Source organism: Chelonia mydas, chromosome 3 (genome assembly GCF_015237465.2).
Source record: "Chelonia mydas isolate rCheMyd1 chromosome 3, rCheMyd1.pri.v2, whole genome shotgun sequence".
NCBI lineage: Eukaryota > Metazoa > Chordata > Testudines > Cheloniidae > Chelonia > Chelonia mydas.
The window spans coordinates 194047667-194073563 of NC_057851.1; the positions used below are offsets into that span (position 1 = coordinate 194047667).

General features: G+C 42.0%; 1 protein-coding gene across 12 annotated transcripts in view; it reads right to left on the reverse strand.

Annotated features, from left to right (window-relative positions):
• Positions 1-25897, reverse strand: part of PLCB4 (phospholipase C beta 4) — a 323966-nt gene that overhangs the window by 24687 nt on the left and 273382 nt on the right. For 10 of the 12 annotated variants that reach the window (XM_043544054.1, XM_043544052.1, XM_043544055.1 and 7 more), the window contains 5 exons: positions 23227-23315; positions 22551-22701; positions 18609-18658; positions 18429-18494; positions 1911-2026 (listed from right to left, as the gene is read on the reverse strand). In XM_043544054.1, the coding sequence (XP_043399989.1) occupies positions 1911-2026; positions 18429-18494; positions 18609-18658; positions 22551-22701; positions 23227-23315 (472 nt within the window). The remainder of the gene's footprint in view (positions 1-1910; positions 2027-18428; positions 18495-18608; positions 18659-22550; positions 22702-23226; positions 23316-25897) is intronic. The other 2 variants (XM_043544061.1, XM_043544062.1) reach the window with 1 other exon arrangement.

Below are 25897 nucleotides of genomic sequence, written 5' to 3' on the forward strand. Positions count from 1 at the left end.
AATTCCAATAGTCAGTACCAATTGTTTATTCCTTTTTTTAAAAGTAGCATTCAGTCTGCGGTGAGGGAATGTTAAAAAGGCTGAACGCAATCACCCACTTTTGTACTGTCAAAATGTATGTAAGCTTTAGGTTACACAGTCCTAAATGTGAACAAATTCCTTGGCAACTATCCCACCCCAAGCCACACCTTTACACACGCACACACACACACACGTCCTACAGTTTGAATCCTAGACATCCGTGTTAATCCAGGACTGTCCTTGTGTCCCCCTGAACCACATTTCAGAGTTGGAACACGAGCGCACAAGCTCCCCCGAGTCTCTGTGAGATTTATGAGCGTGTATGGCATTTGTAGTGTGCATCTGAACTACTTGCTCAAGTGCACAGGGAACAAATCCTGTCCATCTGTCAGTGAATGAAGCTGTAATTAATTTTTTTCCTGAAAATTATGCAGCTGACAGACACGTCATGCCATGTGGGAGATACATTAGAAAAAAAAACTACATGTAAGCATCACAAAACCAGAATGGAAGGCATTTTTGTCTTTCAGGAAGGCATTTTTGTCTTTTGGATGAATATGCACCAAATTCAAATCGAATTCCTTTCATTGTTTTAATTTATTTTAAATCAATGTATTGCTTGTGAAAGTTGCCAGAATGACAGCAGTGGAAACCAAATACATTATTTAGCCAACGAACCGGGGCCCATACTCAGCACCGCACCTAAGCACATGCCTTCAAAGCTAAGCATGTGCTTAAGTTCCATTCGCTGTGCTTACATTTAAGGAGGTGCTTAAAGGTACCGTAGAACAGAGATGGATTTAAGCATGTGCTTGAGATCCTGGCTGAATCTGGGCTCAGAGCAGCACAAACAGTGACAGGGTCAACTTCCCCCTGCACTATCCCCTCAGTGTACAGCTACAACTACAGCTCACGAAAGCTTATGCTCAGATAAATTTGTTAGTCTCTAAGGTGCCACAAGTACTCCTTTTCTTTTTGCGAATACAGACTAACACGGCTGCTACTCTGAAACCTGTATTCTACTAAGAAACTCCCGCTTTTCAGGGGTCACAGGTTAACTGTAAGACTAATGGGACAATATTGTTATTTAATCAAAAAGGGACTTTGGGAGGTAGACGTCAGCAACAGGGGGAAAACAGAGGAGAAGCTGCTACAAGATAAAGAGCTAACAACCGGAGAACAGCAGGAACCTGGAAATTATAGAAACCTCTAGGTTCTGCCTATTAGGACTGCAAGAGACAAATTTTATGAATTATGATGAAGATATTCCAGAAACTTCAGGAGCAGTTAAGAACAGCATATCGACAATGGGTTAGATCCTATGCTAGCACAAATTGAGGAAGCTTCACTGCCATCATAAAAGCCAATTTATAATCAGCTGCGAATCTGAAAGAATATTTACAGTTCCTGTGTCGAGAGGAACCTTTTCTAGATGACGGTAAAGCAGATCCTATTATTTGATCTGAGCTTCCGTCGACAAAGTTCAAGATTAATACATCAATTTTTTCCAAGACCAAATCGTGATCGAAGTCTAATGATGTAATTCACGGAGGTTCTGAGCCTGCTCTCATTGAAACCAAAGGTAAAACTCCCGTTGGTCTCAATGAGAGCAAGGGCAGGCCCATGGATACTGAACATCTGATGTGATTAATTTGTTTTAATGTCACATGCGGAGAAAATAGAGGACTCCAGTAAGGCAAAGCAAGAACAACACTTAGGGCCCAATCCTTAAATCCTCGTGCAGGTTATATTTATATTGACTGAGGAGGGCCAGGTCAGGCTGCTGTAAGTTAAATATAAATTACTTTTCTAGTAATATTTTGTTCCAGACAGTAAAAGCATAAAAATCTGTTTTGATTCTTATAAAACATTTTAAAAGAATATCTTACCCCTTCTTCTTGATTGCCTTCTCTAACATTTTCTCATAAGATAACTTTTCTTTATCATACTGTGCCACTATTTTGTCAACTTGTGTGCAGTGCAACTTCTGCATAGTGCTGTGCTCCTGGAAAACAGTAGGACCTTACAATTAGGTTGCTGGACTTTTAATGTTTCATTTTCTTAAAGTGGATAATATCAGTGTAGGAACAAATATGTCTGGCACTGTATTTAATCCCTTTTAGCTGCCTGATAGCAGAGGGCCCAGATCTCCCACAGTAAATGTAAAGCCTTTCTCCTCGGTGCATGTTGTCGGAAAATCTGTCGTGGCAGAGTGCTAATATCCTGAAAATATGGTATACAGCTACCATAAACCAAGAACTTTATGGAAAAAAATGCCAACAGGTAATATCTACATAACTATATCTTTTTGGAATAAATGATCATTTAAATGCAGTGCAGTAATAAGATTTATGAACTCAGAGCAGGTACCATATAAAGATTCCGGAACCCCGGGGATCACAAAAAAATAACAGGCATCCCCCTAAATATCCTAGAGTGAACACAGTGCCAGATCTTCAGCTGGTGTAAATCACACAGCTCAACTAAAGTCAATAAAAATTGACACTGGCTGAGGATCTGGCCCATAACTCAAGTGACACTCGGTATTTTGTCCTAGCAAAGGTTCATCACGCAGAAGCTGGTTTCTTATTCCAAGTGATGTTAAGCTACGCAATAGGGCTATCAAATGTATATTTAGTTAGCTGCAACGGACTATTTGTGTTTTTCTTTCCGGCCTTCCCCAGGCACAAGCTACTCATAAAGGGCCTGATTCTGCTCTATATCACACCAGTGTAATTCCACTGATTTCAATGGAGTTACACCTGATTTACACTCGTGTAAAGGGGGAAACAATTTTCCGCATGGGAATAAAAGGTTAATTACGTACACACATATTACATACACAGGTCCACCTCTTTATAAAAACCTTTCTGTTTCAGAAGTAATAGTCCTCACTTAATGCTTGCGTGTCCTGGCTCTGCAGTGGACTGAAACTCATAAGTCATTTTAATCACGCTTCCTTATGAAACATGCTCATTATTCTTCAAACATCTGGCTGCCAGTGATGGTAGGAAAATACTGAGCACACACTGCAATAGGGAATTTTGTTGTTTTAATTATTTTATTAACATACTATAGCCCTAGATTTTATCTAGTCTTGACAAAAAGGTCTCGTATTAACTCTTACAGTTTGGTTTACTGTGGGAAATGTAAGCAGATCACATTTTACATTAAAAAGTTACCAGGATTTTTTTTGGGTCTGTTTTCATTTAGTTTCACTACACATTCTGAATTTACACGACTGCTCTATACCATAGGCTTCATTGCTACTATTTCTATATATCATAGCAACCAACTCATCCGTGTAGTTCCTTTTAAAAATACTAACGAAAGAATTTCACCTCCCTTTAACAAATGCTGCAACGCTTTTAAAAGCTAGCGTTAGAATGTAAACCTGAATTCCAGCATCTGCTATCCACCCCTCTGGGCAATAACATAATGCAGCTCCTGCAATTTCTATTCAGGATGAAGCTCTGAGCTCTCTGTTCTGCAGAGAATCAAACGAAAAAAATGGACTCTACCAGCATCAGAAAGATGTCAGCTTCAGCAGGGAATACACAGGCTGATTAGCAATCTAAGAGAAACTACAGACAGTGAAAAGGATGAAGCAGGCCTGACGGCACTAGACAGCCACAGGTGAATTGTCTGATATATTTAATTACTAAAGCTACACACTCTTCCCCAGATAAACGGAATTCTTGATATAAAAGACTAAGCATAATTATATGCCATCTGTACACTTGTCCAGCACTTCTGCATGAACTGGGAAAAGGAGGCAATATTCAGTGCTGGAATCCTGCTTTGTTTAGGGACCATACAGAACTTCCCCATCACAACCTAATTTGATTCTTTTCTGAATACTCATCTTTATCTAAGAGGATATACTCCCTGAAATGTTGTATTCAACAGAAAGTTATTTTTGATAGATAACCAACTGGGCTGTGTTTTCTTTGTGGACACATGCTCATCACAAATTGTTTCACGAAACAACGCTTTAGTTTGAATGCACAGAAACACATGCAGCGAAAAAGGAAGAAAATACAAAGCTCTGTGTACTGGGAAACTGCCATGTCTGCCTGTGCCATCCAAGTAGTTGGGTGATGCTAAGCTAGCAGAGCAGACACAGAAAGAGATCACTGGAAAGAAGTCGGACGACCCTGGAGAGGAGTGAAGACAGGCTGATTGATGGGGAAAGCGTGGTCTGGTTTGCTGTTCATGTTGGTGCTGGCTGTTTCTAAGGGCATCAGGGCAGCGCTCCATTGTTTATTAGAGCATTTAAAGTCCTTTGAGCCTGATCCATTTTTCTTAATTCTCTTTTGTGATGCATGTGTGCACATGGTCTCCTCCTCCTGCACTTCATTCACCCTTTCATCCTCCTCTGTCATTTGCCACCTCTGGCTATCTTCTGAGCTTTCCTCAGCTCCTGCTGCGAGCTGAGAATTAACTACTCATTTCTCCTCTCATCCCCTTCTTTCTTCACAAGGTTGTTGATGAACTCTCAAGTTTTGCCTTTCTGACTCCCTTGACAAAGCACTGATGATGTAAAGTAGCTTTAAGCGGGGAGAAAAAGAAAACTTAGTTCTCACGCGCAAGTGCCGCCTTGTGATTTGGGAATGTTTGTGGGGAAGGAGGAAGCAGAAAAAATAAAGATTGTAGGTTGAAAAATGTTGCGACATAACTGTGCCATTGTGGGACATAACTTACTGGCATCCATTGTGTCAAATGTTCTTGAATTTTCTGAATCATAATATGAAATGACTGCACTTTATTTAAAGGGGCAATATTTCACCCAAGCCCCATTGCTCTGGTAAGCTGCTGGGCCCACTACGGGATGAGCCTCATGGTAAGTACATTTTTTAACGCCCAGTTCCTCTTTTAACTTTGATTTCTGCCACTCAGCACAATGGCATGCACTGCATTTGTTAAGGCTAACTTGGAGAACAGAGCCATTGCAAGTAGCGGTGCAGCTCTGGGAGAGTCCCTTTGTGAATATTTCTTCTTATCTTCAGAAGGGCATTTCTGAGTCTGAAGCCACGTTCATAAATCGGGAATCATAGAATATCAGAGTTGGAAGGGACCTCAGGAGGTCATCTAGTCCAACCCCTGCTCAAAGCAGGACCAATCCCCAATTTTTGCCCCAGATCCCTAAATGGCCCCCTCAAGGTTTGAACTCACAACCCTGGGTTTAGCAGGCCAATGCTCAAACCACTGAGCTATCCCTCCCCTGTATGTAAAGAGCTGGGACAGTGAATTTTTATGGGACATGTGGAAAAATAGTCCCTCTGCTTTATTTGGCAACACCCAGGCTCTGAGTTAAATGCATCTTCAATCTGCATCTCCAAAAAAACTACAGAGGAACATTCTGAAGAATAAACTTAATGCAGCACAGTAACTTGTACCAAGGTCTTTTCATCCCCAGAATGCTTTGCCTCACCAGGATCATCATCTTCCCTTGCCTCCAGTTTTGACCCTCTGTCTTTGAGTTCACTCACACCTGGTTCCCCAAAGTAACTTGTCCTCTTCTCACAGCTGGATGAGAGTTGAGAGCTCTCCAATAACTACAAAGGTACAGCCAGAAATTTTTACCCCCAATGTAAGCCCAGTTTTTCTGGGTAGGTCTGCCTTTCTAACCTGGAGTCACAAAATTATCATTCGATAATAGTTCCTCAAACTTCTGACATGGCTTGGCACTTCCCAGTGTGTGAGTTTTGTCTGGAGCCTTCCTGTACATTGACAGACTACAGAAAACGCAACATAGCTCTGCATGGCCTGACAAATTCACTCCAGATTGCAATCAACGTCCTTATGTTGGACTCTGTCCAAATGACTGAACATTCATGCTCACCATCTGCGATGGGTCATCAGTGATCCAAGAGAAGCAGAGGCTGACAATCAGGTATGTGCCATGGCTACCACCAGGCTACGGATACACCAGCATGGCTTTTTCCCGTTACATATATAAATATAGGGACCCTCGCTCTATCAGCTGCATAGCATAAAGTACAGAGAATGTAGGGGGACACGGCACTACACCTAAGGTATCACACACTATGGGACTGTCAGTCACAGGGAGAACCGAGAGGAAAGATGACTAGCTAAAATGCCTTAGCTCAATGATTCTCAAAGCAGGTCTGCTGCTTGTTCAGGGAAAGCACCTGGTGGGCCGAGCCAGTTTGTTTACCTGCCGCATCCGCAGCTTCGGCCGATCGCGGCTCCCACTGGCCGTGGTTCGCCACTCCAGGCCAATGGGGGCTGTGGGAAGCAGTGCAGGCCGAGGGATGTGCTGTCTGCCCTTCCCGCAGCCCCCATTGGCCTGGAGCGGCGAACCGCGGCCACTGGGAGCCACGATCGGCCGAACCTGCGGATGCAGCAGGTAAACAAACTGGCCCGGCCCACCGGGGGCCTTCCCTGAACAAGCGGCGGACCGGCTTTGAGAACCACTGGCTTAGCTGACACACATCTGATTTGCTGTCTGTGTAGACTAGAGAGAACTGTTACATCCACAACTATTGTCAAGACTAGGTCCCAAGAAAAACTCCAAGTCAGTTCTACAGCATATTTCAAACACTGCTTGTAAATGTAATGTATATGGAGGCAAACAAAGTTTCAAGTGGAAATATGTTCTAGACTGGTTGACAGTATATTTGGCACCACCCAGGTATACCATAAATCTCAGGTTCAGGATTTTCTGAATCCTCTGTCATTTTAATTTCACTCGTTTCTTTTAGACACAAAGATACTAAAAAATTACAAATTGCTGATTAAACTCCAAATTGTAGCCAATAATACAATTAAAATATGGCTTTCTGAGGCCAAAGGACTTTACCAGCTACTTTGCCTGTCAACGTAAGCCACATGATAAATACCACTTGCAACTATTTGAATGTTTGAGGTAAATTTAATTCATTTTTAGTATTAATATACCTGTGGGTAGTGGTTAAGGCCCAGTCAGCAAGCTACTAAAGCACGTGAAGCCTGTGGGATTACTCATGTGCTTAAATTAGTCGTGTGCTTTGGTACCTTGTTGAATCAAGGCCTAAACTCTTCTGGATAGAGAACATATCTTCCTATGTGTGTGTAGAGTACAGTGCCTAGCACATTTGGGGCACTAATGTTAATATAAATAATAAAAATAGCTAATTCTATATTTAAATAATTCACAGGCAATACCCCAGTTGCTGATATTCTGCAACCAAGATTTTACACTTGCTCAAATTCCATTAACTATAATTCATGTTTCTATTTAAAGCTCCTATAGCATGTTACATAAGAAATACATATTTTGGAGTTGTTATATTTTAGATTCTCTTTAAACATCTCCTATACATCTGTGGCTGTAAAATAAATCAGCCCTAGACTTTTAAGCAGTATTTGAAAACAACAATTTGATCCACGTTTATTTTGAATACCCAGCAGAAGTGTATTATTATGTATAACTCATCACTGATGAATGTCACGCAGTGGGGATTCCACAGCAATTCACTCTACATTACATACAATTTTAATCAAAAGCCTTATAATCGCTCAAATACTCCTACTCATTTCATAGTAGTGTCAGTTGCTTTTATATCCCAGCTGCAATTCACTGATATTATTTTTCAGTAAAAGTTAATATCAAGAACACAAAAAATGATTACACGGCATTATGAAACAATAAAGGTATTTCTCTTTAAGCCACGCCAGTTTCTATATTACGATGTCTGGAACAAACCTGCACAAACCCCATTATTTTGAGCAATGAAGATTTCAAGAAGATTCTAATACATTTTTGTGGCTTTTTGTGATCTTGGATCCATGTTAGCATGTTTTATGATTAAAAAAAATACACCTTACACTGCATAATCACAGGTTCATGCACACACATTTATATGCAATACATATGGTGTGCTGCCAATTTCTGCACGGAAACTGGAGTGGCAAATGAAAAATGTCACCATTACCACACCAAAATTCCTTCCTGTGAACCATCAGGGAGCCTTTCAGATAACCAGCTGAGCAGTGCAGTCTTTTGGCATTTCAATATTACCATGAGTCAGACTCATCAGTATTTTCATTTCAAATATGCAAGAGCAGTTGCTTCACCGTATGACTTTTGTGCAGCCTTTAGCTTATTATGCACATGTAACTCCATTGCAGGCAAATGGACGTGTGCCTACCTACACTGGGGTAAATCTGGTGCTCTATATTCTAGAGCATTTAGTCCAAGGTCTTTCCAAAGGAAGTTTTAAAAAAAGGAAGTTATTGAAAATTAATCTGGATACGTTTATTTAGGGGGAAATTCAACCCAGGTCAGAGTACCCTGATCAGTAGCCCCACGAGGAGAGGTGGGGGAAGCAGTCTGCTATGGAGGAGCTTCTACAGCAGCTCTAGAAAGGGGTTGAGGAATTTGCATTTGGATTCATGACTATTCAAAATCTGAGGACACCACAGAGCTGCCGCACCTTGCCCCTTTGCACACAGCAGATCCATGCTAGTTTCACTGCATTTAGGGTCGTACTCTAGCCAGAGAATTTGGCCCAAGGTGAGCTGGTGACATGAATATACAATGTCATACCTTGAGGATTATGCAGAAAGAGAAGCAGGATATTGAGGGAGAATAATCTCATACACTCTACTAACAGCAGGCAAAACACATAATTATGGGTATATAACATTTCTTGGCACATTCAGTGGGTACTGTGACACTGGCAGACCAGGTGTCAGCTCACACCAAAACCCCAGGCCAATTTACCTGTCTATTAGTATAGATCAAAGTGATTGTTAAATGTATAAGAATGTATTTGGTGTTTAAACTCCATGAAAACTAATGTGATGTTACATGCATTGTTTTCACATATCTGTATCCTGTTATAACAGGATAGCAAACATTTACATTGTATATATATCCTGATAACTAACCCATTCAACGAGAAAGACGCCTTGTGTAATGCAAATGAAGAACTTCAGCAGGAAACTAATTCTTGTGCATTTGAAGGCCAGCGTGATGATCAGAAATTGAAGACCATCTAAATGGATTCCTCTATCTCTCCATCAATCAAAGGCAGAGCCTGTGTGGGTGGTGACTCTGTCAGCGTGTTTTCTGTGAGAAAAAGCTATACGTATGGATTCAGGGTAATATCCTGCATCTCTGGACTGTTTGGATTGTAACAGGGCAGAAGAATTGAACGAGAAGATGGAGATCCCCAGAGTTATTCTGGGTAGCACTGAGAGACTTTTGGAAGACTGACAGATTACTACATCTTTACTACCATTTGGAATTATAGACTGTGACTCACCTGTACATGTGTTTGACCTGCTTTAACCTCTCAATAACTCTCATTTCTTTTTCTTAGGCCATGTCTGCACTACCGCTTATGCTGGAAAAACTTATGTCGCTCGGGTGTGAAAAAAAAACCCACCCCATCCGAGTGATGTAAATTTCGCTGGCATAAGTGGCAGTGTGCACAGCGCTATGATTGCAGGAGAGCTTTGCCCTCCGACATAGCTACTGCTGCTCGCTGGAGGTGGTTTCCTGTCAGTATAGAGCAGCTACACGAGAGATCTTACAGCAGCGTGGCTGCATCGGTACAGCTGTGCTGCGGTTAGCTCTCCAGTAGACATAGCCTTAGCTAATAAACCTATAGTTAGTTTTCTATAGAATTGGTCTTTGATGTGAGATCTAGCATGCTACCCGACCTGGGTGAGTGACCTGGTCTCTTGGGACTGGGAGTAACCTGGAATATTTGTGATTGTTGGTGTAAGTGACCATTTATCACATAGTTCAGCTTGTCTGGGTGGCCAGATAGACGGGAGTGTCTAAGGGGACAGTCTGGGACTCCATTATAAGACTACTGAAGTACTTTGGGAGTTCACATTTGGTACTGGGTTGGTGAAATCTAATGATACAACATACCACCAGGTTAGGGGTGAGGGGACCTGCCATGCTTTTGACAATCTGTCCTGAGGTAGGCACTCACAGTCGTGAGCCACTCCAGACAGTGTGACAGTTACACTTAAAAACACCTTTCTTCTGTTTGACAGAGTCAATGGCTTTGAGAGAGATTCCCTATACTTAAAATAAGGAATACAGCTTAAACTGGTAATATCTCTTAACACAGAAGGAGCTTTTTATATGTGACCACTTTGTGACTCTGTACCCCATATTCTTCACAGTGATATTATGATGATATGCTTATAGCATAATTATAATGTATTTTATGCAAGATAAGGCATGTGAGGTGTCATTGGGAAAGTTATGACTTGCTGAATGTGATTATCCTATTTGTACGCATGTATCATTTTTGTATCTGAAGTTATGAATATTGACTATGTATCTGTATTTCAAATGTAGTTACACCTAGTTAACGCTCACTAGACAAGATGCTTTCAGTCCAGATAGTGGGTGGGGAAGGGCCTCTTTAGGGCAATGGGCCATTAGGAAAAAACAACCAGCCTTAGAACAAGTTTATCTCCCACCTGGTGATGAACGTTCCTGAGAACACTCCAAACAGCCTGTGATTAACGGCTGCTATGACTCTACATGGACATGTGATCAGACCACACAATGCTGGACTCCATCTTGGGACGTCAGTATTTTTCCACAGACTGGTCTGGGAACTAAGCATTGAAACAAAGGGTTCCACCATATGCTAAAGCTATATAAGGCAGGGAGTGACATCATTTGGTGTTCTTCACTCCCCACACAAGACGACTCCTGGAAACACCTGAGGAACAAAGACTTAACTGGGGGAAGTGCTGGACCCAGGCTAAAGGGATTTCTAGCCTGTGAATGAAAAACTTGGGGATTCCAAGCTGTAAAGCAAGTGCAGCTTGCCCTTTAAGAATCTGCAGCCTGCTTGCATCATCTCTTAGGGTGAGAATCTGCTAATTCATATCCAATCTATTTAGTACATTAAGCTTAGTTTGCGTTTTTTATTTATCTAGCTGCATGGGGTGTTGCTATTAGGTGACTCTACTGGCTAATCCCTTGTATAGGAGCTGTGTGCGTGCCCCACACCCTGCCTTCAGGCTACCTTGAACACATCCCCTGTGAAATTTCCATGAGCACAGCTCATTTGCTCAGGGACCAGAATTTAGCCTGTGCATTAATGACAAGGTACAAAACAAAGATCTCTATTAAAAGCTCCACATCCACCACTGTGCAGTGCCATGGTGTCTCCCCTTCCAAGAGACTATGCTTCCTGCATGTGCCTCAGGCAGTGAATGTTGGGTTCCTGATATTGCTCAGTGTAAACGTTTTAGTCTGTTTTAAAGATCAAATCATTACTGCAATCTGCAAAAGTCATAAGCTAATTTATTTAAAACTCACTAATGGTACACAGTTAAGACTCAGGAGCAAGTTGTTCGTAGTATGAAAGTCCTTTTTGAAAGGCTGATCATTACAAAAAGTTACTGGTGTTTTTCAGATTCAGGGAAATGCCAAATAAATATGAACATTACAGTATAGGAAGGTGACAGCTCACTAGGTGGGTGTCATTACAAAAATATTCAGTCTTATCTCCTGGCAGCAGCTTTATAAAACCCCCTGCATGTTGCATCTCTGGGTTTATAGTACACCCACGTTAGAGAAAAAATAATATAAATCCCTTAGAACCAAATTATCTTTGTGGCTTGCTGAACTTCTGAAGATCTTTCCACTGTCCCAGCCACACAGGATAAAGAACAAGATGCTGTGGATGGGAGGCTGCACCTTTATTCACCTAATGTATCTGTGAATACCTAGCAAATAAGGCTTAAGTCACTGTGTTTTTCTTAATGGTTTCCACCTACTTGGGAGGTCCTGCCTTCAGCAGCTCCCATTCTCAACCTGGTCATAGCTCGGCACAGGGACCCCACCACACTCTCCTTGTGTGAAGGTTAAGAGGGTCTGGAAAAGAGGTGTGTGGGGGGGTGTCTCCTTGCTGTACCAGATGTAGGAGCCCAAGCCCCCTTTCCCGGTTGCCTTGGGGGATGCCTTCCCCTAAATCCACTTCCAACAACTGCTTATCAGGGAATCGGACCCCCTATGGACTGAGTGCACAGGACACCTGCTACCTACCAATTTGCAACATCTTCATCTATCCTGCTTATCTACCTCACTGGATCCCTGATTTGCTGTGAGGAAGATGACAAAACCCACCCTGCCTCGGCCAATCTGTCAGTGAGGGGAAAATTCCTTCCCAGCCTCAAAAGACTGAGAAAAAAAAAAGGCAGCAAGCACGCTGCTCACAGCAGATCATTAAAAACCTGGTCCTGCTCTGATCTCATGGGTGACTGGTGACTCCTGAAAGAGCGCGAGCCACTTCCTGTCCCCAACCAGTGAGGTAAGTTCTCCTTTCCCTATCCGTGTAAGCCAAACGCAGGAGGGATCCTTAAAGGAGCCTCATCTCCCTTCCTTCCCGCCTGCCAGACAAAGACCCACTGCATTGGGTTGTGGTGAGCACTTTATAGACGGGCTATAACTGAAATAAAGTCCATAGTTACAGAAAGTGTAAGCAGCAGCAAATCCACACATGTGCCATGATTGGCACAGTCTTGCAACCAGTTGGTAAATTATTTTAAGAATGGCAGAATTACAGCACAAGAGGGCAGTGATGAAATTTGGCTTCCGCCTGGCATTCAGCTGCAGTCCAGACAAAATCATGCTGCCATTTGCCCATGCATGCAGATCCCAATGACTGTGTTCAACTAACGGGATTATCAAGCCCCTCAGTGTGGACTTTTAAAAGAATACATTTTTTCCAAACATCTTTTTGAAGCTAAGTAGTTGTGGGGAGGCTCCACCTTCTCGTCACAGTTCCTGTGACCTGGTCAGTTTGATCACTCCCCCCTCCACCTCCTCAAGGACCAGTTTTGGTATTGGTCCAGCATGGGACCAACGACGTGTGCCGCCAGATGATGGTATGTTGCTGCTACTGCTAAGGATAAATGTAACTTGTGATTCTTTTTTCCTAGAAAATGATGTTTATTTCTCATGCCGTCAGGAGGGTGGGGACTGGAGACTGAACTGGATGACCTCTCGAGGTCCCTTCCAGGACTGTGATTCTATGCTGCACGAGTGGCTTCACTTTCAGTTTCTTTGCCTTCTGGAAAAATCAGGAGCCACATGTTTATAACGGAGCAAAAAGGCCGAGCTACATGGCTACACTGACATGTCTGATCCTCACCCCTGTATTGCACCGTGCCGGTAGGGCTAGTTCTCAATGTAAGCAAATGGACTGCCATTTTGATCACACCTTTCTACGATAAGCCCAACCTTCCCAGAGAAGCACATGCCCCTTCGAGACTTTGAGAAAAGGCATGCACACACTGAAACGATTGTTGCCAGTGCAAGGGAACTCCCTCTCTTCCGTAACGGAAAGGCAGGGGGAATATGGAAGAGTTGGTGGAGAGTCACACAGAAGGACATATGATGGGGAAAAAAAGGGTTAGATGCGGCAACCTTCGAAAAAGGCCATATGGGAAAAACAAGCTGTTATGAGCTCAAGTCACTGCCTCATCAGTCTTCTGAGTAACAGTGCAAACCTCGAGAATGAATTCTGCTGTAAAACGGAAGACGATTTTAATGTGCCTTGCAAATGCGACGACAAGAGATGAAGCCCCTGCTTAGATTTTCAAATTAGTGATCTTACCTGAGATAAAGTTTTTAAGAATAGTATTTATGCCTCTGCCACCAAAATACGGTGGTTTAAAATAAAAAAGAATCAATCAACCCCTAAAAGAAAGCTGATTGCTCTCCCAGCAAATTTCAATATTTTCCTCTCTTTCTTTTTAATACTCCTTCCTTAGTACCTAATCTTGTTATTATGTAAGGGCTTGAGAGGAACAGAACATTGCTGAACCTAGGCAGTCCATCTGAGCAGGACGCACCGAGCCCAGGCAGGGATTCCATAGCCCATGCACATCGCAAAGCACAGCACAGTGGCTCTTTACCCCTTAGCACAAGGGTCTTTTAGGAGAGAAGCTCGGTGTGCAGCCGCAATTATGCAGATTTACCAGCCAGCCCTCTGTGGGGGCTGCAGTAGTGCCCTGCAGAGGATAAGCTTTCTTGTCTCCTACCCAAGCTCTGCAGAACCCCAAAGTCTGGAGAATCCCCCAACTCAACACCCAACGTCCAGTCTGTTCAGTGAGGCTGTGTGCTAGGTAAAGGATTTGGTTCAACACCTGAGAGTCAAAGCTAAGAATTACCCAAGGGAATTCCAGTGGCACAGCTTTTTCTGAGGTGGAAAGGAAAGGTGTACTGACTCTGACGTGTGCTTACCTGTCCAGTAACTGGAGTTCTCTGAGATGTGTGGTCCTTACCTGTACTCTGCTTGAGGTGTGCAGCGCGCACCTGAGACAGGAAGATTTTTGCTCGCACTGTCCGCTGGTCTGTGCCTGCGCCATTCTTCTCCTCATGCTCTGAACAGAGGGCATAAAGGGAGGTATAGACCAACTGCGTCTCCAGTTACCCTTCTACTGTAGAAAGCCCTAGGCTAAGGCTCTACAGCTAAGGGGAAGGAGGGAGGGTAGTGGAAGACAGAAATAGTCTCTAAAAAATTCTGGGGGATGGGTGAAGTCCCTGAGCGCTGGTAAAGGGCAAACACAGTACCTATCTTTAAAAAGGGGAACAAAGAGGACCATGGGAATTATAGACCAGTCAGTCTAACTCGAACAGCTTCTGTCTCAGACCCCAGTAGGTAGCAAGAAACCTGAGAGGTGGTTGGTCCAGGACACCCCTTAAGCCCTTGGTTTGGAGTACGAGGAGGATAATGGTGCAGGCACAAACTAATGGACACTTCTAGCAATAATGTTCTCGTCTCAGGCCCATGGAGTGCATGCGCACCTCAAGTAGAATACACATAGGGACCATCACTCAAAGAACCCTACTTAAATAAAAATGCTAGCCGTACTGGAAGGTCCCTTTGCAGACTGACTCGGAAACCAAAAAAGTATGGCCTGCCATCACAACCAGTGTGAAGTACTGAAGTTGTCTTCCCTCCAATATTTATTCACTGTATGTTTTCCTGCTTTAATTTCTAGTTGCTCCTTTATTGCCCTGTAGCCTCTTCCACTTTATCATGAAGAGGTATTTAAAAGCAATATCCTGTCTTTGCAGAGCTTTGCATATACAACTTCCCATTTGTACTGCTTATAATCCTCTGACTAAAATCTCTCCTTTCCCCGACTCCCAGACTTCACAAAATCCAAAATTTCATGTTTATCGGCAAAGCTGCTAATCTGACATTAAGGGAACATGGGAAATTCTAATTTTATCAAGGGGTATAAAATGACTGCTTACTAATTCTGAGGCTACTTATCAGGTATGCTTCTTCCATTAAAATGATCTATCCACCTATCCCACTTAGTGTACAAATCTCATTTTATATATCAAATACATATTTGACTATTTTCAACTGTCCACACATTTTATATGAAAAATAAATGGGTCTGTTCTCTTTAAAGAAAAACATTTTACAGATATTTTTATAGCCCCTCCTCAGGTTATCATGCTTTTTTCTTCTCTCCCATCTGGTGTTTCAGCCTCTTGTTAACAGGAACATGTGAAAGGTTTCCACCCCTGACATCTTTCTGATCGTGTGTGACTCCTACATACTCCCACTAACACATTTTCGCTAGCATACTCCCATATACAAACAGCATGGCTTCATTCAGCCATTTATTATCCCATGCACACAAACGGCGTCTTCACTTCAGGAAGCACTTCTGCATCTGTTATTTACTGAAGTATTTTTAACATTGTCTTTAGAAATACTTTGGCTGATCAGCATTTACACTTAAAAGAAAATAAAAGCAGGGCACATCACTGTTTGTATAAAAGAGACAGGAATGCTGTGTGAGAGACACACCTGTTGAATACCTGTTAAAGGTACACTGCTCAATCTTTTCCCTGTCAGGTCCCCTGAAGCTGAATCAATCCGCTTTGCTGGTACTCTCCCATGATGCAAAGTCAAAGTTTCCATGGAATTCCTCCGAATGGAAATGGCACACAGGGACTCAGGGGGACATTTTCAGAAGTGCTTACGTAACCTGGATAACTAAGCCCCCTTTCCAAACGGGATTTATGCACTTAGGAGACGAGACTCATTGAAAATCAATGGGCCCACAGATCACTGAGGCACTTTTGAAAGTTTTACCATCGAGGCTTCTTTTGGTTTTTAAATTTTCTAGTTTTCCAAAATGCAGCTAAATGAAGAGAGTAGAAAGACTAACATCCCCGTATGCCCAATCCTTGCCTCAGCATCCAACGGCTCTCTCTCACCATACCTCACCATGGCTGATCACCAGCCCAGAAGTGACACTAATAATTTCTCCATAGTTCAGGTGAGCCACTGTTGCCAACATTGGGAATCCTAGGGTAGCCAGTGTGATGATGGCTGACACTGTTTAGGGATAGATGACACGGGGCTGAAAACAATGTCAGTGGCCAGTGGTGTGACTAACTTATGGTGTTCCCAATGCATCCCCGTGTTTTATCAGCTGAATTGATGTTAGGATGATGGGAAATTTTTCAGATTTTTCCCTGGTGCCGACCAGACATTAGAAAAAGAAGGGGAATAGCAGTCCGAGTACAGAACTGAGAATCAGGAACAAGGCTGACTTTAGAACTTTTGGTCAGGCCTGCAAAAAAGTGTTTTTTCCCCCAGCTCCATGTTTTCAACATAACCTGTGCCACTATCACATCATCATGTCAGCCTAAGGAGTTGGGGGATGGTTAGCTAAACGATTCCTTGTGGTACCGTCCAGAAACTTCATGAACTAATTTTACATGGAAAGTGGCATGCAGAGGAGTGGGGGGATGGTTAGGTAGTAAGCCTTCTAATGCCAAAGTGAAGCCTCACTGCTTATTCTTGCAAAGTCAACAATTAGTTTATATCAATTTATGTTTGCAAGGCCATCTTTGTAAGGAAAAGGGATAGAAAACCTTTTGTAAAACAAAAGATATGAATCTCCTTTCTGTTACTTATTCCTCCAAATTTAGGGGGGCCCATGGAGAGGGGCATCCAAGGATCTGGCAGTAATTCTTGGATTCAGTGGGTCTAACAGTGCAGAGTTTCTCAAGCTGCTCATGGCTGGCTGATTGCATGGCTCTCTTCCTTCCTTCCAGCTGCAACAATGTGTTATAAGACAGCTAATACACATCAAATGATTTCCTAATATTACTTTTCTGTGCAAACAATAACAGCAGCTGTCACAGGGATGACACAATGTGTAATCCCAAAGGGGGAGGAGATAGCAAAATGGATTGCAAAAGGACTGGAGGGGTCCAAGAGGCACTCACTCTGCTAAGGTGAGGTCCTCACTACCAAAGAGTTTAGGAACATGTGATCTATTCTAGATGTTTCAGGTACTTCAAGGGTGCCCATCACCACAGTACATAAGTACTAATTTTAGCTCTTAAAACTGACTCTCTTGTGACTTTGGATATTCACAACTTCAGTTTCTGTAAAAGGATAATATTTATTTCCCTCTTTCCTGGAGGGGTGGGGGCCTTCAGATGTAATTACTTAATTTTAATACAGTGCTTTGAAGACGAAAAGCCTTGTATTAAAAGTGCTTAGGATTATTATTAGTTCCCTGAAAGTTACCAGCCCAGCCACCACCGATGGTCGTGACTTTTCTTGTAGAAGATGCTGCTGCAGGTTCTGATGAACCTTCTGACACTAAAAACGATCAGCCACATATATCAATCCAAGCATGCAATGAAAATGAGTCATCTGCATTGGAATCCAAGGATCTCAAAGAACACTTAACAACAAGGAAATGATAGACTATAAAGCCAAGCAGCGCTTTTATATGCCAAGAGAATGGGACCAAATTCAGAACCTCAGTACTTTCTTCACTTGTTATGTTTCCTTTGATACCAGGAGTTGTGTATGCCAAAGTATGATGTGGAGCATAATGGTGGGGGACCAATACTTTGGACGCTACTGCCAATAATAACAAGCAAAAGGTGACTACCCACGCTGTAATTATTATACACAGAACGAAGAAGGGATCTAATTTTTCAACTACTCTCCCCACCTACACTTTCTCTCCCTGCAGTTCCTATGCTGTCTGTCTTGGATACAGCATATTCCACCTAGCTGATTCTCAAAAAGACTTAGAAACAATCATTTAAGAGGCTAGCAGAAACCATTACCCAGTAAAGATGGTCTTTTGCTCTTTATACAACTCAAACAAAATTATACTGGAAGCTGAGGGAATATTTAAAAGTGCTCAAGGGAAAAACTGCCTATTGGAGGGTGTCCTTAGTGTAGGCTAAAATAAACATGTATTTCTTGCTAATCTAATTTACTTATCCCTAGTTTTTCCACTGAGTATCATTAAAATTTGTCCATGCTTACAAACTTTGTGACTTTTTTAAAGTGAGTGAATTTGCTGGCTAAGTTTGTTTCCCCAAACTCTTAGAGCTCTAATGATCATACCTTGGCATGCTTCTTCTTTAAAGCATTCAGCTCTTTCTGTTGTTTCTTTAAATACTTTATGTAAGCCTACAAAAAAGGAACTTGGATCAATTTTCCTGTAGTCATAATGACTGACACCAGATAAAATCTCACTGTTTGCAAATATATATATTGTCCTGCAAAGTTTATGCCCAAACTTACCTTCATTTGCTTTAAATCTTCTATCTTCACTTGAGGAATAAGTTCTATACCTAGAAGGCATTAATACATTTTATCTGGAACTTCAAACACATTAGTACATATCACAGTTTTTGTATTTAACTTCACCACAACTTCTATTTCTGTTAGACAGTAATTAATGTGTGTCACATTAAAATGTATAACGTAGACAAGCAATTGAGTTCCATTTAAAAATAATGTAATTGTTGAGACATGGCAAAGGTATGTTTAATTCAGTACTGCACCATCCATCATCTTACTGGTGTAAGGAGAAAATATAGCAATAGCTGCATTCCAGTCTCTTTTCATTCCCAACTTGAGTGTCAAACAAGAACAAGACAAAGAGTTTGTAAAAATCACTTGCTCAGAAATAGAGCAGACCACGTGTTAATTACACAATTGACCTCTCATTAGGTTCTGGCAAATGCTGTTTTCACTGGCATATCTTAACAGTCTTTCAGTTACAAAGTAGTATTTTAAATGTTAATATTGAAAAAACAAAGTCAATATGATTCCATGAGAAATCTAACAGGCAAGACCCTCAATTCTTACATGAAACGTTGGGTCAATCACTATATTATATCTTGCTTATTTAACTAACTACCTTAGGGCAGGTCTAGACTTAAAACACTGCCGTGGCGCAGCTCCGCCGCTGTAGAGCTTCAGTGAAGACGCTACTACACCGACAGGAGAGTTTCTCCACTTGGCACAGTTAATCCACCTCTGCGAGAAGCAACAGCTACGTCCACGGGAGAAGCCCTCCCGTCGACATAAAAACATAGGACTGGAAGGGACCTCAAGAGGGCGTCTAGTCCAGTCCCCCGAACTCAAGGCAGGACTAAGTATTATCTAGACCAGTGTTTCCCAAACTTGGGACGCTGCTTGTTCAGGGAAAGCCCCTGGCAGGCCGGGCCGGTTTGTGTACCTGCCGTGTCCACAGGCTCGGCCGATCGCAGCTCCCACTGGCCCCGGTTCGCTGTGCCCGGCCGATGGGGGCTGCTGGAAGCGGCGGCCAGTACGTCCCTCGGCCTGCACCACTTCCCGCAGCCCCCATTGGCCGGGCAAAGCGAACAGCGGCCAGTGGGAGCCGCGATCGGCCGAACCTGCGGACGTGGCAGGTAAACAAACCGGCCCAGCCCACCAGGGGCTTTCCCTGAACAAGCGGTGTCCCAAGTTTGGGAAACACTGATCTAGACCATCCCTGACAGGTGTTTGTCTAACCTGCTCTTAAAAATCCCCAATGATGGAGATTCCACAACCTCCCTGGGCAACTTATCCCAGTGCCTAACCACCCTGACAGTTAGGAAGTTTTTCCTAATATCCAACCTAAACCTCCCTTGCTGCAATTTAAGCCCATTGCTTCTTGTCCTATCCTCAGAGGTTAATGAGAACAATTTACCTCCCTCCTCCTTGTAACAGCCTTTTATGTACTTGAAAACTGTTTTCATGTCCCCTCTCAGCCTTCTCTTCTCCAGACTCAACAAACCCAATATTTTCAATCTTCCCCAACAGGTCATGTTTTTTAGACCTTTCATCATTTTTGTTGCTCTTCTCTGGACTTTCTCCACTTTGTCCATCTCTTTCCTGAAACGCCCAGAACTCAACACAATGCTCCAGTTGAGGGCTTTTTTTGTAATAATGTTACACTATTGACTCATACTTAGCTTGTGATCCACTATGACCCCAGCGATCCCTTTTCTGCAGTACTGCTTCCTAGGCAGTCATTTCCCATTTTGTGTGTGTGCAACTGATTGTTCCTTCCTAAGCAGAATACTCTGCATTTGTCCTAACTGAATTTCATCCTATTTACTTCAGACCATTTCTCCAGTTTGTCCAGATCATTTTGAATTTTAATCCTATCCTCCAAAGCACTTGTAATGCCTCCCAGCTTGGTATAGACCGCAAACTTTATAAGAGTACTCTCTATGCCATTATCAAAAGTATTGATGAAGATATTGAACAGAACTGGACTGAGAACTGATCCCTGCAGACCCCACTTTGCACTGTCTACACTGGGGGTTAGGTTGATATATGCGCATTGCTCAGGGGTGTGGATTTTTCACATCTCTCTGCGACATAGTTATACATATATAAGTTGATAACGTAGACCTGGCCTTAGTGTCCTTAACTGTAAAATGCCATCTGTCCGACAAAGGATTATCTGCCTTGTAAGGTGAATTCCACTGAACAACATTCAGATCTTGCAAAATAAAGACAATTTCTGCAGAACAGGTGAAATTTTAATCTAAGGACCTTAACATTCAGCCCCAATGATATATTATTTCTCAGTTAGCACCATGCAGGTGCTTTATAAGACACAAAGACAGAGGGGGAAGTTTTCAAAGATATAAATAGGAGGTTTGGCGCTTGCCTCCTATTGCAAGTCAATGGGAGCCGGGTGCCTAACTCTCATTTGTGCCTTTGAAAGGCTCCCTCAGGCTCCCGTACTTTGCTGGATATGTTACTCCCATGGACCTCAGTGTGAACTGTGCATTTTAGTGTGTGCAGAATGATGCGGGTATTAACAAATAATAAAAATTTATAATAGGATAATAAGGATAGTCACAAAGGACCTGCTCTATTATTCCACAAGTGGACAGGAGAGAAAAAGGGGGAAGCAGAGGAGATGGCAAATGTACAAGCACTGAAATCAAGGCTTAAGAAATTGTGCTGCCCAATGTTTGTTGTGATCTAAAAAGAGAGTTTCGGATTTTCTTTTGAAAACGCAGACTCCCTATTCATACTTACTGCTTTGTTATTATATGTGTGGAACTACAGTTCCAGCCAAGAATAACGATGTTTCAGTAATCAGCCTGAAAATATATGTCCTCAGCCTAGTAACTGTGAATTCACACACGCTCCTAATTAATATCCAATAAGGTTACTACCACACTTTTGTGATGAAATATGAATGTCTACAATTCAATAGGTCATTCTTTTTACATTTATATCATAGTATCTCAATTCACAAAAAGATTGTTTTACTGGTAAAGGGCGAATGAAGTACTTTAGATTCCAAACATGACCTGCTTTACTCTGAAAAGTGACTATAGAAATGTCGTCATCTTCCCCAACAGCTCTGCTTATTTGCGTATTCAGCCCTACCTGCTAACTTTCATGCCAGAAAGAAGTTTATGCTGCTTTTTACTCGTGTTATCCCTGCAAAAGCAAGGCAGCCACCAGAGAATGAGCTGGATTCCATTCCTCCTGGCACATTAACAGAAATGTTTACCAAGTTTCACTCAGTAATACTTGTGCAAACCCATTTGGCCCCACAGACCCTTTATTGTCTGACGATGTATGAGAGAGAAAGAACCCACTTGGTTCTCAAAGACGACTTTGCAGGACAAGCAGTTAGGAAAAAAACACCTATCTGCTTATAAACTGAGCACATTTGATATGGAAATATTTGATAATAAACATGGGTGCCCACAATGCCAGTTTCATAGACACTTTTCAGAATACGGCCACACTTTAAAACATTTCTAATTTGATGGGGGATCTCCGCAGAATCCTAAATACCTGGTTTTTATTTAAATCAACCACTCTGCTGAGGAATTTTTAAAACAAAAGAATTTTTGTGAAATATACAAGAAAACAGCCTTCCCTATTAGGCCATCTCTGGTAGATCATTAATAAATATTGTTCCCAGTGTCATGCATATTCCCGCTGAGAGCATTGACTACGCTGGTGCACAAACATGACATTTATTAAAATCCAACCACGTTGGCTTCTGCACCAAGAGAAATATGGTTAAAACAGTATTTGCCAAGTGGACAGAGACACCACTAGTAGAGAAAGATGTTACTTTTTGAGCTTTTCAGAGGGATTCGAAACTACAGAAAGTACAAAACTAAAAACGAGGTAGTACTTCTTAGTGCCCTTCTAAACCATTTAAAGGAGAGAAAGCTCATTTTTCTTTACCTTTCTTAGTTTCCATCCCAGGTCCAAGGCCGGAAGTGGTACTTGGTCTAAGTTCAGAGCTACTCTGAGGAGTCACACTTGCTTTGGCATTATTAGCTTTTCCTTTCTTATCATTCTTTGAAGTGTCATTTGGTACATCAGCTATATCACTCTGGAAAAAGCATTATTACAAAATATCATTTGCAGGGGGAAAGAAATGAAGTCATTTACTTTTAAAGAAAATTCCCCTTATGTTTGCTAATACTTCTCGACAAAAAATATTTTCAGATGAAGAATTTATAATCTATTTTTACTGAAAATTAATAAGGATGGCTCCTTTCTAATTTTAGACACATGGATGTGCTGCCGTGACTGATAAAAAAAATCCCTCATGACGGTGACTATATTTGGAAATGCAGCGAAGGGTATTTTAATAAATCTGACAACACATGTTCATGTATTCAAGAGTAGAACAGCTCTATATTTGAAAACAGAGATTAAGAGAATAACTTGCATTAATGACCAATTTATCAACAGGAGAACTGACCAAACACTGCGGCCCAAATCTCATTGCAGAGGTTTTACTTCTTGTAAAGTGAAGCCTGTATTTTGCATTGTCCATAAAGTGAAGCCTGTATTTTGCACTACCCACTATATGGAATTATTTTGCCTATGTTCATAATTACTTTCTACTTACAGTTTCAATACCCATAGCTCTCATCTGGTCTGCTCTTTTTTCCATGACAGATAAAAATTTCTTTGGGTCTGACAAAGCATCCACAATATCTGAAAGAAATTGAATATTTATCAGGTTTTCAGCATTTTAAGAGTCATTCAAAAAGCACAAAGCACAATGTAATTTAGCAAAAAGAAAAGGAGGACTTGTGACACCTTAGAGACTAACAAATTTATTTGAGCATAAGCTTTCGTGAGCTACAGCTCACTTCATCGGATGCATGCAGTGGAAAATAGAGTGGGGAGATTTATATACACAGAGAACATGAAACAATGAGTGTTACCATACACACTGTAACGAGAGTGATCAGGTAAGGTGAGCTATTACCAGCAGGAGAGAAAGAAAACCTTTTGCAGTGATAATCAAGGTGGGCCATTTCCAGCAGTTGACAAGAATGTGTGAGGAACAGTGGGGGAGGGGGGGGGGAATAAACATGGGGAAATAGTTTTACTTTGTGTAATGACCCATCCATACAGACTAACTCGGCTGCTACTCTGAAAAATGTAATTTAGCTTTCACAAAGGCTTTATTCTAGTGTTGCCACATGTTCCACAGTCCTCAACTCTGGGCCAACTTTTCACAGTAAACTTGGTAGGAGTGGGTAAGCTTTTTTAACGTAGTCTCTCTCCCTTCCCTCATGACAAGAGAGAAAGAGAGAGAAAAGGAGATTAAAATTTCATGATTATACACATCTTCTCAGCATCCTCCCCGATTCAAAAAAGTGAAATGTATATTTCAAGGTTACTCTAGTTCTATCTTGGATCAGCCATGTCATATTAACCATCACGTGAATTTTCTTCTCTAAGAATCCTACTCTTTTTCAAGCACTTATACGGTCCCCATCACTACAGTCTCTGTGAGCATTAGGAACATTACTAGATTTATCATCACAGGACTCCCATTAGGCACGGGAGTATTATTACTCCCATTTTAAGGTGGATAATTTAGGCACTGATTGAGTAAAGGCTTAATCCAAAGCCCAGTGAAGTCTATGAAAAGACTCCCACTTCAAAGGGCTTTTGACCAGGCCATAAAATAATAATATAATACTTTTCATTAGTAGAGCTCAAAGCACTTTATAAAGGTGATCAGTAGCATTGTTCTTATTTTACAAATGGAGGGGAAACTGAGGCACAGAGAGATGTGACTTGCTCAAGGTCATCTAGCCGCCAGTGGCTGAGCCAGGAATAAAACCCAGGTTTTCAGAATCCCAGGCCAGTGATCTATCCACTAGGCCACACTGCCTCCCTTCAGACATAGGTTGTATTTTTTTCTCTTGGTTGCCAAAGAGCAGGCTTATCAATCTGGAAGTAAAGATGCCTTCACACAAACCGTTCTGATATTTGCCATGGCTCACAGGTGAAGGGAACTAATTGTTTTACACGGGTGGCCTAAACAATAGTACAACTGACGTAATTTATTTCCAGAATTCCCCCTGCATGACTCATGACTACTCATACCACTCACCCTGCCAAGGCCCAGATGTGGGATGCAACATGAGGGACATAAACGAATGAATAAGTGAGGGTTATATTGTGACATCACCTTCTGCTGCCTCTTCCACCCGTCTTCTAGGGGACAGAATGCCCCGAATGCTGCTGGGGGCAGGAGAAGCTCATTTAGTTGTTCCCTCTTCTACCCCTCACCCCTGAGTGGTTCTGCTGCCTGCTATTAGAGAGCAGCTGTGAAATCACTTTACAGTCTTATCTGCTTGTGAGTCTCACCCCGGCGTAACTATGAGCCATCATTTCTCTCCTAGTGCAGGCTTTATACCTGGTATAACTTCACACATTGACATTCTGCAACTGCCTTCCCTTAACTCTGCCAAAAGAATGTAATAAGCCCCCTTCCTTTTCCTAGAAGCATCCCAGCTACAAGCAGAATTCTTCACTGATTTTTATTCACACTGCACATACTGCATCAACTTGTGTATTTAGATCTTGATTTAATGAGGCGCCTAAGCCCACGTCACCTTGAAATACGAGGGCAGTCCGACTGACTTCAGTAAAACTACTCATGCCTTTCAAATCAGGCACAGGCTCGAGTTCTTTGCTGAACTGAGGCCTGATCATGGGCCGCTGAAGAAAAGAGGAGTTTTGCTATTCGCATCAACAGGCATGGGATTAAACTGTTGAGGGCTCGACATGGCAAGCTCTTTGGAGCAGGTATAATTTAACCACTGCACAGTGCCACGCACATTTACCGCACAATATGAACAACAGTATCCCTGACTTCCTGGACCGTCATGATAAACATTCACGTTTACCATATACAATGGTTTATACTGGTTAGTTGAATCAGGAAACACCTTTTCGACAATTTAAGTCCTTAATACACAGATGGCCCCAGTTGTGATCTTTGTTATTCTAGGGGCAAACCAGGTGTGATATCAGAATCAGGCCCAAAGAGAGTACTGCTCGTTTCATGTACTTGTCTCTTTGCTATATGGCAGTGTGTAAAAATCAATAAAACTGAAATTAAATTAACATTTGCACCCCATAAGAAATATTATTTTATGGATTATGTGCCATGTGTTTTGTGTACGTAGCTATGAATGTGCAACTGTATACAGACAGCTATGCAGTGACACATCAGTCCTTGCTTCTGCAGAAAATATATCTTTTCAGGCCTT